This window comes from Macrotis lagotis, chromosome 2 (genome assembly GCF_037893015.1).
Source record: "Macrotis lagotis isolate mMagLag1 chromosome 2, bilby.v1.9.chrom.fasta, whole genome shotgun sequence".
NCBI classification, from domain to species: Eukaryota; Metazoa; Chordata; class Mammalia; order Peramelemorphia; family Peramelidae; genus Macrotis; species Macrotis lagotis.
Genome location: NC_133659.1, coordinates 173,502,499 through 173,516,487, shown reverse-complemented (window position 1 = coordinate 173,516,487; position 13,989 = coordinate 173,502,499). Strand labels below are relative to the sequence as shown.

The 13,989-nt window shown below is 47.0% G+C and overlaps 1 protein-coding gene across 8 annotated transcripts in view; it reads right to left on the bottom strand.

Moving 5' to 3' along the window:
• LOC141513615 (septin-4-like) overlaps window positions 1-13,989 on the bottom strand; it is a 46,207-nt gene that overhangs the window by 5,336 nt on the left and 26,882 nt on the right. For 2 of the 8 annotated variants that reach the window (XM_074223610.1, XM_074223609.1), the window contains exons 1-6: window positions 12,773-12,861; window positions 12,119-12,223; window positions 5,744-6,019; window positions 5,299-5,392; window positions 4,742-4,828; window positions 4,092-4,215 (exon numbers count right to left, since the gene is read on the bottom strand). In XM_074223610.1, coding sequence (XP_074079711.1) covers window positions 4,092-4,215; window positions 4,742-4,828; window positions 5,299-5,392; window positions 5,744-6,019; window positions 12,119-12,223; window positions 12,773-12,775 — 689 coding nt within the window. In that variant the 5' untranslated portion in view covers window positions 12,776-12,861. The other 6 variants (XM_074223612.1, XM_074223614.1, XM_074223611.1 and 3 more) reach the window with 5 other exon arrangements.

Genomic DNA, 13,989 nt, shown 5'->3' with positions numbered 1-13,989 from the left:
TACTTTGCAATCCCTAAAACACCATGTAATAGTCATTCAATAATACAGCAACATAATTCATACTACACACTGGGTTATAAAAGAAGTACAAGCCCTGAAAGTGCTGTCAGAGTAGGTGGAAAGACAAACTACCAAGATGTGAAACTAATAATTAGCAATAATCAACCAATCAATCAACAAATACCTCTGACACATACTATGAAACCCAGTGCAAGTCATTTAACCTCTTTAGTACAATAGGTAGTGCTCCAAGGCTACACAGGTTGCAACATAAGTTCTGGTTTATATATGTAGAAGAAATTTCTTAGCAATAAGGTCTCTATACCAGTGAAATCACATGTTCCCTATCTATCCATTCCCTATTCCTACACCTGTCTGCCAAGCATTGTCTAGCTGGGGATACAAATCACACACACACACACACACACACACACACACACACACACACACACACAAAGACAAATATAGGTTGGGCAGTAGAAGTTCAGAGTAGTAGATTTAGGGTTAGGGAGGGAGAGCTTATATATTTAAAATTTAGAATCTGTGAGTTTATAATTTTTATATATGTGTTTGTATGTAAGCATATGTATAGATACATACATATATAGTCATCACACATTCCCTCATTTTCATAAATGTGACTATTACACAAAAAAAGTCCCTGGAAAAACCAAGTATAGGCAAAGAATATACATGGCAAGATCCTCACTCAAAAACCCTTTTAGGATTTTTTAGCCTGTCATTTTATATCCCTTTACATTCTGTCTGAAGTCTACCATTCCAAACTTATTTTATATTACTTCCTTTCACAAATTCTCTCCTGCCTCCATTCCTAGAATGCAATCCTTCTTTCCCAAGAGTCTCTTAGAACTGACTTCTTTTAAGACAGCTTGGCACTGCCTCCTTTATGAACCCTCTTTGATTCTGAAGTTGTATTCTCTCTTTCTTCAAATTACTTAATTTTAATGTATCAGTGAACATGGATTTTTGTTGTTGCTGCTGTATCCTTCAGAAGAAGGTTAAGTCTCTTAAGAGGACTTTTCCCCCCCTTTATTTCCTCAATGGACTCAGTGTCCTTTTTTACTTCTGATATTGATCCTTCCTCAAATTCTCCTGTTCTATATCCTATCCAATTATTATGATTTATTCTTCCATTCCACTTAAACTATATAGATGACCATACCATGACCATACCTTGACCTTGTTATCACTTTGCCATCTACTTCTCTGGGTAAGAACTATTAAAATCCTTTATCTGATTATAATCTGTTATCATCTTCTCTTTTCCTATGCCTTTTGACTCCTAATTCTGTTCTTTGCCCTGACCATGACCTGACTGCCACTCCCTCTAGGGCTTTCCTAGGCTAACATTCCTGCACTAACTTACAGGAGATAGAAAGCTAGACCTGGAGTTGAAAATATCTGCATTTTAGCCAAAATTACTTCACTTCTGCTTCCTTCGATTTCCTCAACTATAAAATGGGGATATAACAACAGCACATAAAAGGATGTTTTTGAGGAACAAATGAGATATTTTTTTTTAAAGTAGTCAATCCAGTCCCTGACAGAGATTAGGCACTAGAAATGCTTATTCCTTCCCCCCCCCCAATCCTTTGGTGAACCAATTTAACTCTCCACTATCCTCTACTCTTGAATCCTTTGCCCCTTTCCTCCTAATGTTATGCCAAGCCCCAACCCTCCTCCTTAATTTCTATTTATGTGCTATTTAACTGAATTGTAGAAATCATGAAACCATGCCAGTGGACTCACTTTAAATTTCTATTGTCTATATGACCAATGTGAAAATATGTTTAACATGATTGTATATGTATAATCTATATCAGATTACTTACTATCTTGAGGAGGGGGAAGGAGAGGGAGACAGGGAGAAAAATTTGAAACTCAAAGTTGAACTTGAAAACTATCCTTCCACATGATTGGAAAAAATAAAATACTTTTGACAAAAAAAAACACATTTATGTTTTCTAATCTTAATTGAACTTTCACTATTTACAAGGCAAGTATTCTATTCCTCCTTGAGTCACTATCCCATTATCTATAGCAACTTTTCCAAACTTTCCCAACTCTCCTTAAACTTTGATGGCATAACTTCCTCCCCTTCCTTCCAGGCTAAAGACTATGTTTCATATTTATTAGAAGAAATTAAGGTCATTCTTAGAGTGCTTTTCCTTCTCCTTTCCTCATCTCTTATTCAGTTACCTTTTAGTACCATCTCCTTTCTTCACTCTAATCTTTTGTGAAGAGGAAACCCTTCTCCTTACCAAAGCCAACATGTATCCTTGATCCCATTTCCTCCCATCTTTTTCAGAAGATTATCATCCCCCCCCCCCCATCCCCATGTTCTCTCATGTTTGGTCTCTTCTTCTATTGACTCCTTCCCTGCTACCATGTCTCTTCCAGCCTTGAAAAAACTTCATTTTATCTATCTGAGTATCATCTTATATATCCCTGTGTTTAAGGTGTATGATGTCCTGCTGAGACCTTTTCAGGGCTGTTCATTCACCTTTAGCATCCAACTGAATTATCCAACTCTCACCTTTGGCCCCAAGAACTGCAAATTGTCTCGACATATATCAGGGTGAGGGTAACAGGTCTCAAACCTGTTATGGAAATGTTATGGGAAGTATGGGAATGTACAACACACATATGTGAAGACTTTTCCTGATGGTTGTTACCATGGCCAAGAAGATGGCTGACTTGGTAAGACATTGAAAATGCCAATGTCAGTCACTGTGTCCCAAACCATCACCAGTGATCTTGACTTTTATCCTTCACTGGACTTTAATGACTCAGGGAAAAGAGAATGAGGAATGAGGCTGAAGACTGGTGCAACTCTGCCTCACTAAAACACACATACACACACACACAGACACACACAAAGACAAGACATCAGTCCATGATGTTATTGGTCCTCTTGGCAAAACTCTTATAAACACTTTTCTCTCTAATCACAAGCTACCATCCTGGTGCAGACTCTTATTAGTTCTCACTTGCACTACTACAATACCTTTCTAACTGGTCTCCCTGCCTCCAATTCCCTCTCTAATCCAATTCATCTTCCACTAAGCTACTAATGTGGGTTTTCCTGTTCAATGAATTTCAGTGGCTTCAGTGGCCGTGCATTGAGGATTAAATATAAAGTCTTCTGTTTGTAATTTTAAGTTTTTCTTAAATTCCTCCCTTTCCAGCCTTACCCAAATCCTTCTATCCAAGTAAACAATATCCACTTGCAGTTCCTAGAAAGTGGCATTCCATCCTCTATCTCCAAACCCTAGCACAATCTCTCCTTTGCCTCCACCTGTCCCTAGTTTCTTTTCAAGACTCAGCTCAGATCTGTGCCTTCCCTTCTCCCATCATCTACCTCCTCTGAAAATAACTTCTATGTATTTAGCTATTTACACCTTTGCTTTCTCTATTAGAACAGATGATCCTTGAGGGTAGGGACTGTTTCTGTCTTTCTTTGTATTCTCAGTCTCCAGCATAGTGGTGGCCTATTGCTTAAGAAGGGCAAGTTGACTGATTTCTATCCTCTAGCATAGTAAGTAGGCACATAATTAAAAAAAAATAAATAAAAGCTCAAGATTTTGCTTCAGGCTCTGTAATTTAAACAGATAACTACTCAGTCCTTTTTCTTGGTCACTTTCTTTTCTTCCCTTCCCCTACCCCCAACTCACAGTTATTGTTCAGTTGAGAGACAGTATGACCCAGTAGAGCGAATGACAGACTTGGAGTTAGGAGAGACCTGAATTCAACTTCTGGCTCTGTCATTTACTAGCTGAGTGATCTTGAGAAAGTCACTTTAATTTATCTCAGCCTTTGAAAAAGGAGATGAGATGGTTGCACTATCCAACACCCAGGGGTACTCCAAGGATATAATTTTTGTGAATCTCGAAGACACATGAACTTGTATGTGTGTCCCAACCAAGGGACTCAAGTTTTGCGACCTACCCTGTAAGTCAGACCCACTCCCTCTTCTTCCTGAATCCCTCCCATCTTCCCTCCTCCCTCCCACCTCCCCCTTAAGTGAGAAGATTGGAATGGGGAGATAGATGGCTCAGTGAGAGCTGTACCACTCGGTGTTGTTCACAGCATCTCCAAAACCTGGTGTGTCCACGACCGTGAGCCTCAGCTTGACACCTTTCTCCTCGAAGTCCATGGTATGTTTAGTGATCTCCACTGTTTGCATGATCCGTTCTGGAGAAGGGAAAAACTGAGGCCCAAGTAGAAGTGGGAAGATGTACCCCCAATCACATGGGCCTCCTCTGGACCAAAATCCAGGTATCTATCCTCGTTGCCCAGACCTCCTCACCCGCCTCCATTCTCACCCTTATCTGGGTGCTTTTTTCTATGGGAACCAGCAAGCTGCATGATTCCCAACACAGGAAATGCCGGTGGCTGTTGGCTCCAGCCCCAGCCTCTTCTCTGCTCCAGGATTCTCTCTGGATTCCCGGAATCCTTAAGGGGTCAGAGACCCATTTAAGAGCACATGACTCTGGCTCCTGCCCCCTCTCTACTACCCTGCTAAGAACTGCCAGACTGGGCAGGGGTCATCACTGGGGAGCCTCAGCCCTCTCCAAGGATCTAGAGAAGTCAAGACATGAAGGGGAGACCCCCACCCACCCAAGGAAGTTCTGAAGGGTCACTAGTTTCCTTACAGAAGTAGTAGATCTGCCTGGTTCCCCTCCCTTGCAGCATTTAGCCAAGCCACTCATTTGCTCACCTTCAGAACTCAATAATCTTCGGTCCCGGTACATGTCAGTGAGGAAGAGGCTATTGATAAGGGTGGATTTGCCCAGCCCGGACTCTCCTGGTGGGGAGAGAGGGCAGAGGCACCCAATTAGGTCTGGGAAACAATAAGAAGACTTCTTCCTAAACTAGACATATGATAAGAGTAGGAAGAGAATGGAAGGGTACTGGTAATAGCTCTTCTCCCTCCTTTTCTGACCCAAAGAAAGTTAAAAAAGGAATCCTAGAATTCATCTAATCCATCCCACTTATTTATATTAGAAGTGAAGACTTGCCCACAGTCATCTAGGCTTTTGGGCAGCAGAACCAGAATTTGAAACCAAGCATTCTACTTTCTGATTTAGGCTTCTTTTCCCTGCATCAGATTGTTTCTAATCCAAGATTCTTCAGCTACCTGTCTAGTATCTCCCCTTCTTTTCCCCAACTCCCTCAGCATCTTTCCTGCCAATAATTTTGGGGAGATATGGCCTTGGATACTCTCTAGGTATCCCTACCCTTTCCCCATGGGAGACTCCCCAATCTCTACCATACCTGCCACCATGAGGGTAAAGTCAAAGCCCTTTTTCATAGACTTTCGATGAACCTGGTTGGGGAGAGTAGCAAACCCCACATACTCCTTATCATCCTGTCAGAGAGGAAGTAAAATGCTCTGTAAAAAAGGTATAGCAGGATTCCCTGGATTCAGATTTATCCTCCTCCCACTCATTCACAACCCTAGAAAACAGGTGCTGGTCACACTGGACCCAGAGACTCCAGGTTAGGTTCATTCCTGCTGGCCTGGACTCCTGCTCCTACTGACTCTTACTGAGGAGAGCTCAACTTTATTGATCCCAGGGAATAAGGAGGAATCAATTGGGGACATCGTGATAATCTACCAATTTGGGACAGAACATCCCCATTAATCCCTTAAATTACTCTCTCTCTAGTTCCTCCCTTATCTGTTTTAGCCCTTTGGAGGGGGGTGGGAAAGCCCTACCTCAGAGGAATCATAAGGGTCCAGCCTGCCCCAGGGGCTCCGAGGCCTGCTTGAGAGGCTGAGCATGCTTGAGGAAGAAATGCAGGGGTGAGCCTGGTTTTCGACCTGGATCCGGGGAGGGGTCCTGGCCTCCTTTTCTTCACAGGGATCCAGGAGAGTCGGGAGGCGAAGTTGGGAAGAACCCATTGCCTCAGGGTGGGAGACTTCACCCCCAGGGAACTCTTTTACAAACATAGCCAGTTCTGCCTCCTCTGTGTCCTCTAGGAATTGCTTAATCTGGGGAGGGAGGGGAAGGATGAGGGGGAAAGAGGAAAGACAAGCAGCGACAAGAGACAGGTAAGAGTAAGAGAGACAGTGAGAGGTAAGAGAAGAGAGGGAAATGAAAGAACAGGAAAGAAGAAAAAGCTAATTTTAAAAGGGAATGAAACATGAGTTAGCAAAGCCACAAAAAGTAGGAGTTCCTGATCAAACTTACATTCTCTCTAGCCTCAACCCTGCTCAAAGTTCTCTACTGGACAAATTCTCCCTCAGACTTCTCATACACCTAGACCCTTAACATCCCATCACAGTATTGATGCCTGAAATTCTGAGGAACAGCAGAATCATGGGAAGCTATTTACTATTTACATTGGCAGAACTAATTTTTTTTTGTTTTTTTTTTTTGCAAGGCAATGGGGGTTAAGTGACTTGCCCAAGATCACACAGCTAGGTAATTATTTAAGTGTCCAAGGGCAGATTTGAACTCAGGTCCTCCCGACTTCAGGGCTGGTGCTCTATCCACTGCACCACCTTGCTGCCCCTTAGATCTAATTCTTTATGGGGCTGAGAGACACTGGTCATGTTTGAAGCTAAAGACTTGAGTAGGGCCCAACTATGAAATTAGCAGGAGAGACAAGATAACTAGGAGTAGTCAGTCAACAAAGAGATGATTGTGAACACCAAGGGAGTGAAAAGGACCAAGCTGCCTAGAGGTCAGGAAAGGAATGGAACAGATTTTAAAGAGGGTCTTCCTAGTGAGATCGGAGATAATGGGGACCCTCTTCCTCCTCTTCAAGCTGGATCAGTTGGGTTCCCCAGCTCCTGAGCTTGGGGAAGGAGCTGCACTAGCGCACAGAAATGTTTCTGGGAATAAAAGTTTCAACCAACTATATGTAAACCCCAGGAATTTCAGTCTCCATTCCCAGGTCTCAATCACATTAACCCTTCCAAAGACCTGGAGAAGCACAGAGGGGAAAGAAATTCAATTCATCATGCAAGAAGCAAATGTTGCATTGGATTATAGATGTGGAGAGGAGTTACAGTGAGAAGGGGGAAGCAAAGCAAGTGAGGAAAAGAAAAGGGAGAAGGAGTTTGGTAAAGGTTGAGGAAGCAATCCTGCCTTGATACCAGTTTAGGATGGGTATCACTGAGGATGGCTAACCAGCCAGTCTTTCCATTCTATCCTTAACTATGTTCTAACTGAGCTAGGTGGGGAGCTCTGGACTAGAGAGTATTCTCTGGATGGCATTCCATAGTGAGGCACCTTCTCTGCAGTCAAGACATTCAGGATCTGTGACCCTCTGGGGAAGGCAGAGTATGGAGCAGATCTAGAGGTCCATATGCATAATCCTGCTCCCTAAGCCCCAGCCCAGACTGGGGATGGAACATATCCCCAGTGACTACCCTTCCCCCTTTCCCCACCATCATTGCCCTTCTCCTTTGGTGGGCAGTACCCTCTGCCAGGAGCCTGGTGGTGCTCGGCACAACTCTGCCCTACGATGTCCACGTGCCATCCTCAGACAAAGGACAAAGGCCTCTGGGTTCATGTCATCATGGAAACTAATTCTCAGAGGACCTGGGCAGAAAAGGTGGAAAGTAGCTCCAGAGCCCCTAATAATTAGTCTTAGTGGTGGGTATGGAACAGGGTAAAACTGTTACCTAAGAACCCACCATCTTCTTGTTCCCCTTTCACAGACAAGAGAACCGAAGGAGGAAAGACCTAGTAAGCCAATTCCTAAACCCCAGTGCTTCTCTCTTTATGAAGGAGGCAAATATAGAAAAGGAGTCCCCAGTTCTACATGCTTAAACCCCTACAACCTGCCTGTTTCTACAGCCACCAGTGACCTTGGAAGAGAGTGGGAAACCAGAGGGAACTGCATTCCTAGGGCCATTTCTAGCTAGATCCAGAATGTGGGAATTTATTGATAGAGAGGCTAGCTTGGGGGTAGGGCTTGACCTAAAATGGCTCTTTCCATCCCCGGTTTTTGTGATGCCCCTGAGGGAGGGGAGCTGGGCGGGGTGGACTGAGGGTCAGTCTGGCCAGCAGCCCAAAATCCTGGAGAATTCCTATGAGGATCTTGTCCTGTCCTCCCTCACAAAAACACTATGATTGAGCAGTCAATAGACTAAGGAGGAGAGAGATGCAACAAGGCTGCCCAGTCTGACTTCCACCTGGGTTGCCCATCTCAAAACAAACTCTTCTACAGGGAACAAAAGTAAAAGAAAGACAACAATCATTTATGAAAGACCTGTTCTGTGCCATACACTGTGGTTAGCACTTTACAAATACCTCCTTTGAGTTTCACAACACCCTTGAAAAGTAGGTGCTACTGTTCCCATTTCACAGTTCAAGCAACTGAGGCAGAGGTGAAGTGACTTGCCCTAGGTCACAGACCTGGTGAACCTGTGTCTTCTTCCTGGCTCCAGGGTTCCAGCCACTGTGCTACCAGTTGCCTCAAGAAAGAGGTGCCAAGGAAGATGACCAGTTCTGAAGTCCCCTAGCAAAGCTGAGGAAGAACCAAACCTGGAACTTAAGATATCAGGGTTTTTTTCTGAATTGGTCTCTTGTCCCCACTATACTGGGCATAGCAGCCTAGCCTGGCTGCCTGGTAAGAACAGTGGGTTTGGTAATGGAGAAGAGGTAGGAAAGACCAGGGTCAACAATATGATTTGTTTTCTGCATTGGAGATGATTAGTCTAGGTGAAGAAGAAATGATAGACTGGGAATTTCCTTCCATCCCCAAGACTAAGCCTCTAGGCTGTCTCATCTGAGTCAGTGGCCAAATTATTTTCAAATCCTAGCCTCTGTCTCATCTGAAGATGATGAAGAACAACTTTCATTTATTTAGGCCTTTGAAGCTGTACTTTATCTCATCTAAGCTTCCAGACAACCCTTTGAGATAGGTACTACAGGTATTTATTACTCAGTTTATCCAGAAAATGAAGGGGTTGAACCACATGGCCTCAGAAATCTCTATCAACTATAGACCTAGGATCCTCTGATACCCATTTTACAGAAGAGGAAAATTGAGACTCAGAAATAAAAAGGCTTGCCAATAGTCCCTGTGCTTATAAATCTTGAAGACAAAATTTGAATGCAAATCCCTACAGACCCTAAGTCCAGGGTTCTTTCTGGGGAGGACTATTTTCTGAAATCTGTTTTCTAGTTCTTCCTCATGCACAGCTTCTAAGCATCTCTGCCAAAGCTCTGAACCTGTCCTTAGTAGTGGAATTCCCATCTGAGCCCAGCAAAGGTGATCATTCTCCCAGGCTTCAGAGCTTCCAGTCAGCAATTGCTGAATCTAATTTTATCTTCCAGGCAAGTAAAGTTCCTCTCAGACATACCCAGCTGTGTCCCAATGCTCTTCTTTGCAATCTGGCTGCCCCTGCCCCTTCCTTTCCCTTTCTTTTTGATCTTATGCCTCTGGCAGGGACTAGAAAAGCCTGTGGAATGTCTTTCTTCCTACCCTTCCCTTTTCCCTTTAGTCCCCTACTCCCCCCACCATTGTGGCCCCACCCTTCCCTGCCAGCTCTTCACCCCACCCTCCAAGGACTGCTGCAGCAGTATCACTTGGCTCCCCTGCAGTCTCCTCCTCTGATTGGCCACCCCACGATGCTCTACCTCTTGTTTATCCCTAGTGGGCACCGCACAAGCTTCTTGAGTCCTGCCGGCAGCACTACTTTCTGTCTCAGATCAGTCTGCATCATTACCCATCCTATAGAAGTGAGGTCCAAATAAAGCACCTGCCAAAGCAGGAAATGATAAGATCTCTTAGCCCACACCCTACTCCCTAGACTGATTTTAGTCTGCATGAAACTTATCCCAAACCAGCTCCTAAACTCCCTCCCTCCCTTTTGGATCCTGTTCCTTGTTTCCCCAATTTCAGTTGTCTAACATATGACAGCCAAAGTAGCAGGGGTAGGTTGCCCCCGATCCCTAACTCTGGGCTGAGAAGCCATGGAAGCAACCAGCTCTCTTCCTCAGTGACCCTTGTGTCTTCCAAACAGAATCTCTCTTACAGCCCTTCTCTTTCCAAAGACTGATTTTCTTTAGAGCAATAGTTCTTAACCTGGGGTCTATGAATTTGTTTTTATTGTTTTGAATATTTTGAAAACTGGCACGATTGGTTACCTTTATAATCCTACATATTTTCTTAGATATTTAAAAAACATTATTTTGGAAGGGGTCCATAGATTCCACGAGACTGCCAAAGACATACAAAGATTCCATATCCCTCCTGCTTAGAGATTCTGCTCTGGAATCTCCAAGTCTCTGGTGTACATGGATGCTTAGGGTATGATGCCAGGCCTATCCTCTTCTGCATGGACAGCTGGATGTGGGAAGAGGAGAGGTAAGAAGGGGAAGAATTTGCCTTGAATAACTCTACTAGATCCTTTTCCTCTGGAAATTCCTTAAGACTAGGGAAACCAAAGCATAAGGTCAGTGTAGAATTGCCAACTACTCCCAGAGCTATAAATAAAGTGGGAGATGGAGAAAAGCCTGGAAGACATGGGTTTCCAGGACTACATTTAGTGCCCCATTTGAGGTTTTATGAAGGACTTAATATCAGGACCTGTTTTGTTTTGTTTTTTCCTAGATGTGAAATAGGCTTCTCCCCTCACAGTGAATTAGGGAGGTAAAGCCAAAGCTACCTCTGGTAGTTTGAATGTTACCCCAAGTAAAAGATAGTTGTTGATAGTATGTGCCTTTCCTTCTTTTCACTGACAAAGCCCTGAGGAATCTTCCCCATAGAATCCTAAATTCCCATTTCACAAAAAAAAAGGGAGAGCTAAGCTTTAGATACTGCCTGAGGTGAACCAAGGTGATGAACAAATCCTCCAACTGTGAAGATAAAGTGCTGCTTGGAAGTTTATAGGCCAAATCTAGAGGGGCTAAACAAGCTTCAGTAGGTCTCTCCACCCCCACCCCAGTCTCTCACTGTCTGGGGACTGAACTACATTGGAAGGGACCTGAAATGAACTGAACCCAGTGTGTGGCCAAAAATGGTCCCCCTTCTGGCCCCTGCCAGGCTTAGAATTAGGACAATCAATGTTCCCCCAGGGTTCCCACCAGTGGGACAATCAATCTGTCACTCACAATAACAACAGGAGGAAGGGAAAGGATACTACTTTGCCACTGCCAGGGCCTCCACTGATCAAGGGAAGGTCATAGGGTTGAGGAAGCCTTCCGGGCCAAGCCAGGAAAAAGCATGACAGCCCATTCTGGGGTCCCAGAGAATGTTTGTTCTCTTACGATCTGGAAGTTCCTGATTCAATGGGGCTCTCAGAGAGTGCCCTTCTGGAGGTTGCCTACAATCCATATCCTGCTGTTCAGAAGCTGGCTCCCAGTTCTGCGGCAAATCCTGTACTCAGTCATCCCTTATCCCTCCCAAAAAAAAAGAGAGTTAAAAAAAAACTTGGAGGGGGGTGGGGTGTGGAAGTTGTCAAAATGAGAAGAAAACGAAGGGAAAGTATGTGCTTTCTAGGCTTGGAAGAAGCAGCTAGAGACCTGAGAAGCATCCAGAGGAAATGGATTTGCTTTAACCATCAGCTGACCTAACTCGTCTTCTTCCACTGTGGTATTTGCTGGGAAGAGAGAATTTGGCTAAAAAAGTCCAGAAAAGCAGGTTGAGAATCTATGACACAAACTAGGCTATTTCAGGGTTAGCTTAGAGGGTGGAGGTTATATTTCTCTTTCCCCAAGAGAACTAGACTATAGGAATTAAGTTCACAAACATGAGCCGGTGAATTGACAATCATCTGTCTAGAAGAGGACTTCCTTATGAAGTCCTATGGAAGAGCAAGGGTGGGGAGGGAAAGGGGGGAGGGAAGAAGGGGGAGGTGTTCCTAGCATTCCTGAGTGGGGATAAGGACATAACATATTTTGTTCCTATTTTGAGGGAGAGAAGGGTGGGGGGGGAAACTAGGGCAATAGGATCATAGGATCTGGACAAGGGATCCTGGAGATCTTCTAAAGTCCTCATTTTACAGATGAGTAAATTGGAGCTCAAAGAGGTAAAATTGACTTGCCCAAGGTCACGGAGCTAAGCAATCAATAAAGCCCGCATTTAAGTCCAGGTCCTGGGTCTCCCAACACCTGCTCCTTCCAGCGCCTACCTTTGTAAGGCAGGCACTGTGGCATCTCGGGAAGAACGCGGGATCTGGACTTAAGAGGGACTCAGGTGTGTCTGATACGGTTCTCTGAACCTCGGTTTTCCTCATCTGTAAAAAGGGAAGGTGGTCTTTGTACCCCCTCCTCCTGGCAAGGGGAAGCGCGGCGGGAGCTAGAGAGTGTGGGACAGTTGTGGTTCACACATGCCCGCTGGCTGTGGCTCGGGGGTCCCGGAGTGGGAGCCGCAGGGGACCTCCGAGGTCAAGGTTCTGTCCCGTTAAAGCTGCGGGGCTGCGGCCCAGGGGGCTGCGGCCCAGGCTGGCGCGGGTCCCGGGATGTCTCTCCCTCCCCACCCCCACCCCGGCTGCCTGGGGCCTCCCCTGCCCGCATCCCCAGCCCCGTTAGCCCGGGTGCTCGGGGCACCTCGGGCCTCTTCTGCTTCTCTCCCAGCCCCCCTCGCCCCCCCTCCCAAGGGGCCAGTCGGCACCCACTGGGGGTCCCGGGGAGGCGGCGGAGGCGCCGGAGACCTCAGGGGAGACCCTGGCCCCGCGGCCGGTGCCCCCCGCCACCCCGCGCCCAGGGCGGCCTGGCTCAGGCCCCGCACCCGGCCCCAGCGCCCCCCCCCCCGCCCGGAGCAGCGCAGAGCTGGGCCGCCTTACCATGGCCGCCAGCCCGGCCCGGCCGGCTCCTCCCGGACAGCCCCGCGCTTCCCCGGCTGTGGCTGCGCTGCCCGCCTGCCCGCCTGCCCGCCTGCAGCCGCCCTCCGCAGCACCAGCCCCCCACTGCCCCGGAGCGCCCGGCTGGGGGCGGAGCCAGGCCCGGAGGGGCGGGGCGGGGGCGGGGCGAGGCCCCCGCTGCCCGGGAGCGCAGCCGGGCTGGGGGCGGAGCCAGGTCCGGAGGGGCGGGGCGGGGGCGGGGCCCCTGCTGCCCAGGAGCGCAGCCGGGCTGGGGGCGGGGCCGGGCCCGGGGCGGGGTCGGCTGCAGCTGGGGGCCGAGATAGCGCCATCTCATATTACAGGGGGGGGAAACTGAGGCCCGGAGCACTTTGGCTCTCCCCTCACTCACTCAGGACCTTGTGGACTGAAGGCGTCCCAGGGTACCCCTCCCTGAGACCCTTCCCTGCTCCCTAGAGAGCGGGCAGCACAATAGGGCCGAAAAGGAGAGGGCCCTGCCGAGACCCCCTTCACATCCCCACCTCCCTCCAAGAAACAATCACAGCAACACAGACTTTGCCTCTCCCATTCCTAGAGGGCCAGAGCTCTGTCTCCCCATCTTCAATGCCTTTCTGGTTTTTGCAAGGCAATGGGGTTAAGTGCCTAGCCCAAGGCCACACAGCTAGGTAATTATTAAGTGTCTGAGGCTGGATTTGAACTCAGGTACTCCTGACTCCAGGGCCAGTGCTTTATCCACTGTGCCACCCCTGTGTCCTTATCTTCAAATAAAGGCTTGCCTAATAAGAATAATGGGATCTACTCATGGGATTCAGGCAGTTGCCCCCAATGGCAAGGTCCCCTATTCCTGGGGATTTGCTCCTTAAGCATGGAGGAATCAACCTTTTCTTCCTTTGGGATCTCTAGAAGTATGTGGGGAAAGACTGTTTCATCAATCAAAGCTTAAACAGCTGGTTGCTGAACTCAGGCCCCTCAATTCACACTGCTGCCTCTGGGACCCCAGAAGGGCCTGCGAGCTGCAGTAGGGACAGCTGCTGGGCTGGCTTTACAAACATTCACGATCCAAAGGGACGAGAGCAGTAGTCTGGGAGGCACAGGGCCTCATGAAGGAGGAGAGCAGGTTGCCTAAAGATGCTCCCCCAGTTCTTTCAGCAGGGAGGGATAAGCAGACAGAGGAGGAGATAAGCCCACATAAGAGAGCATTG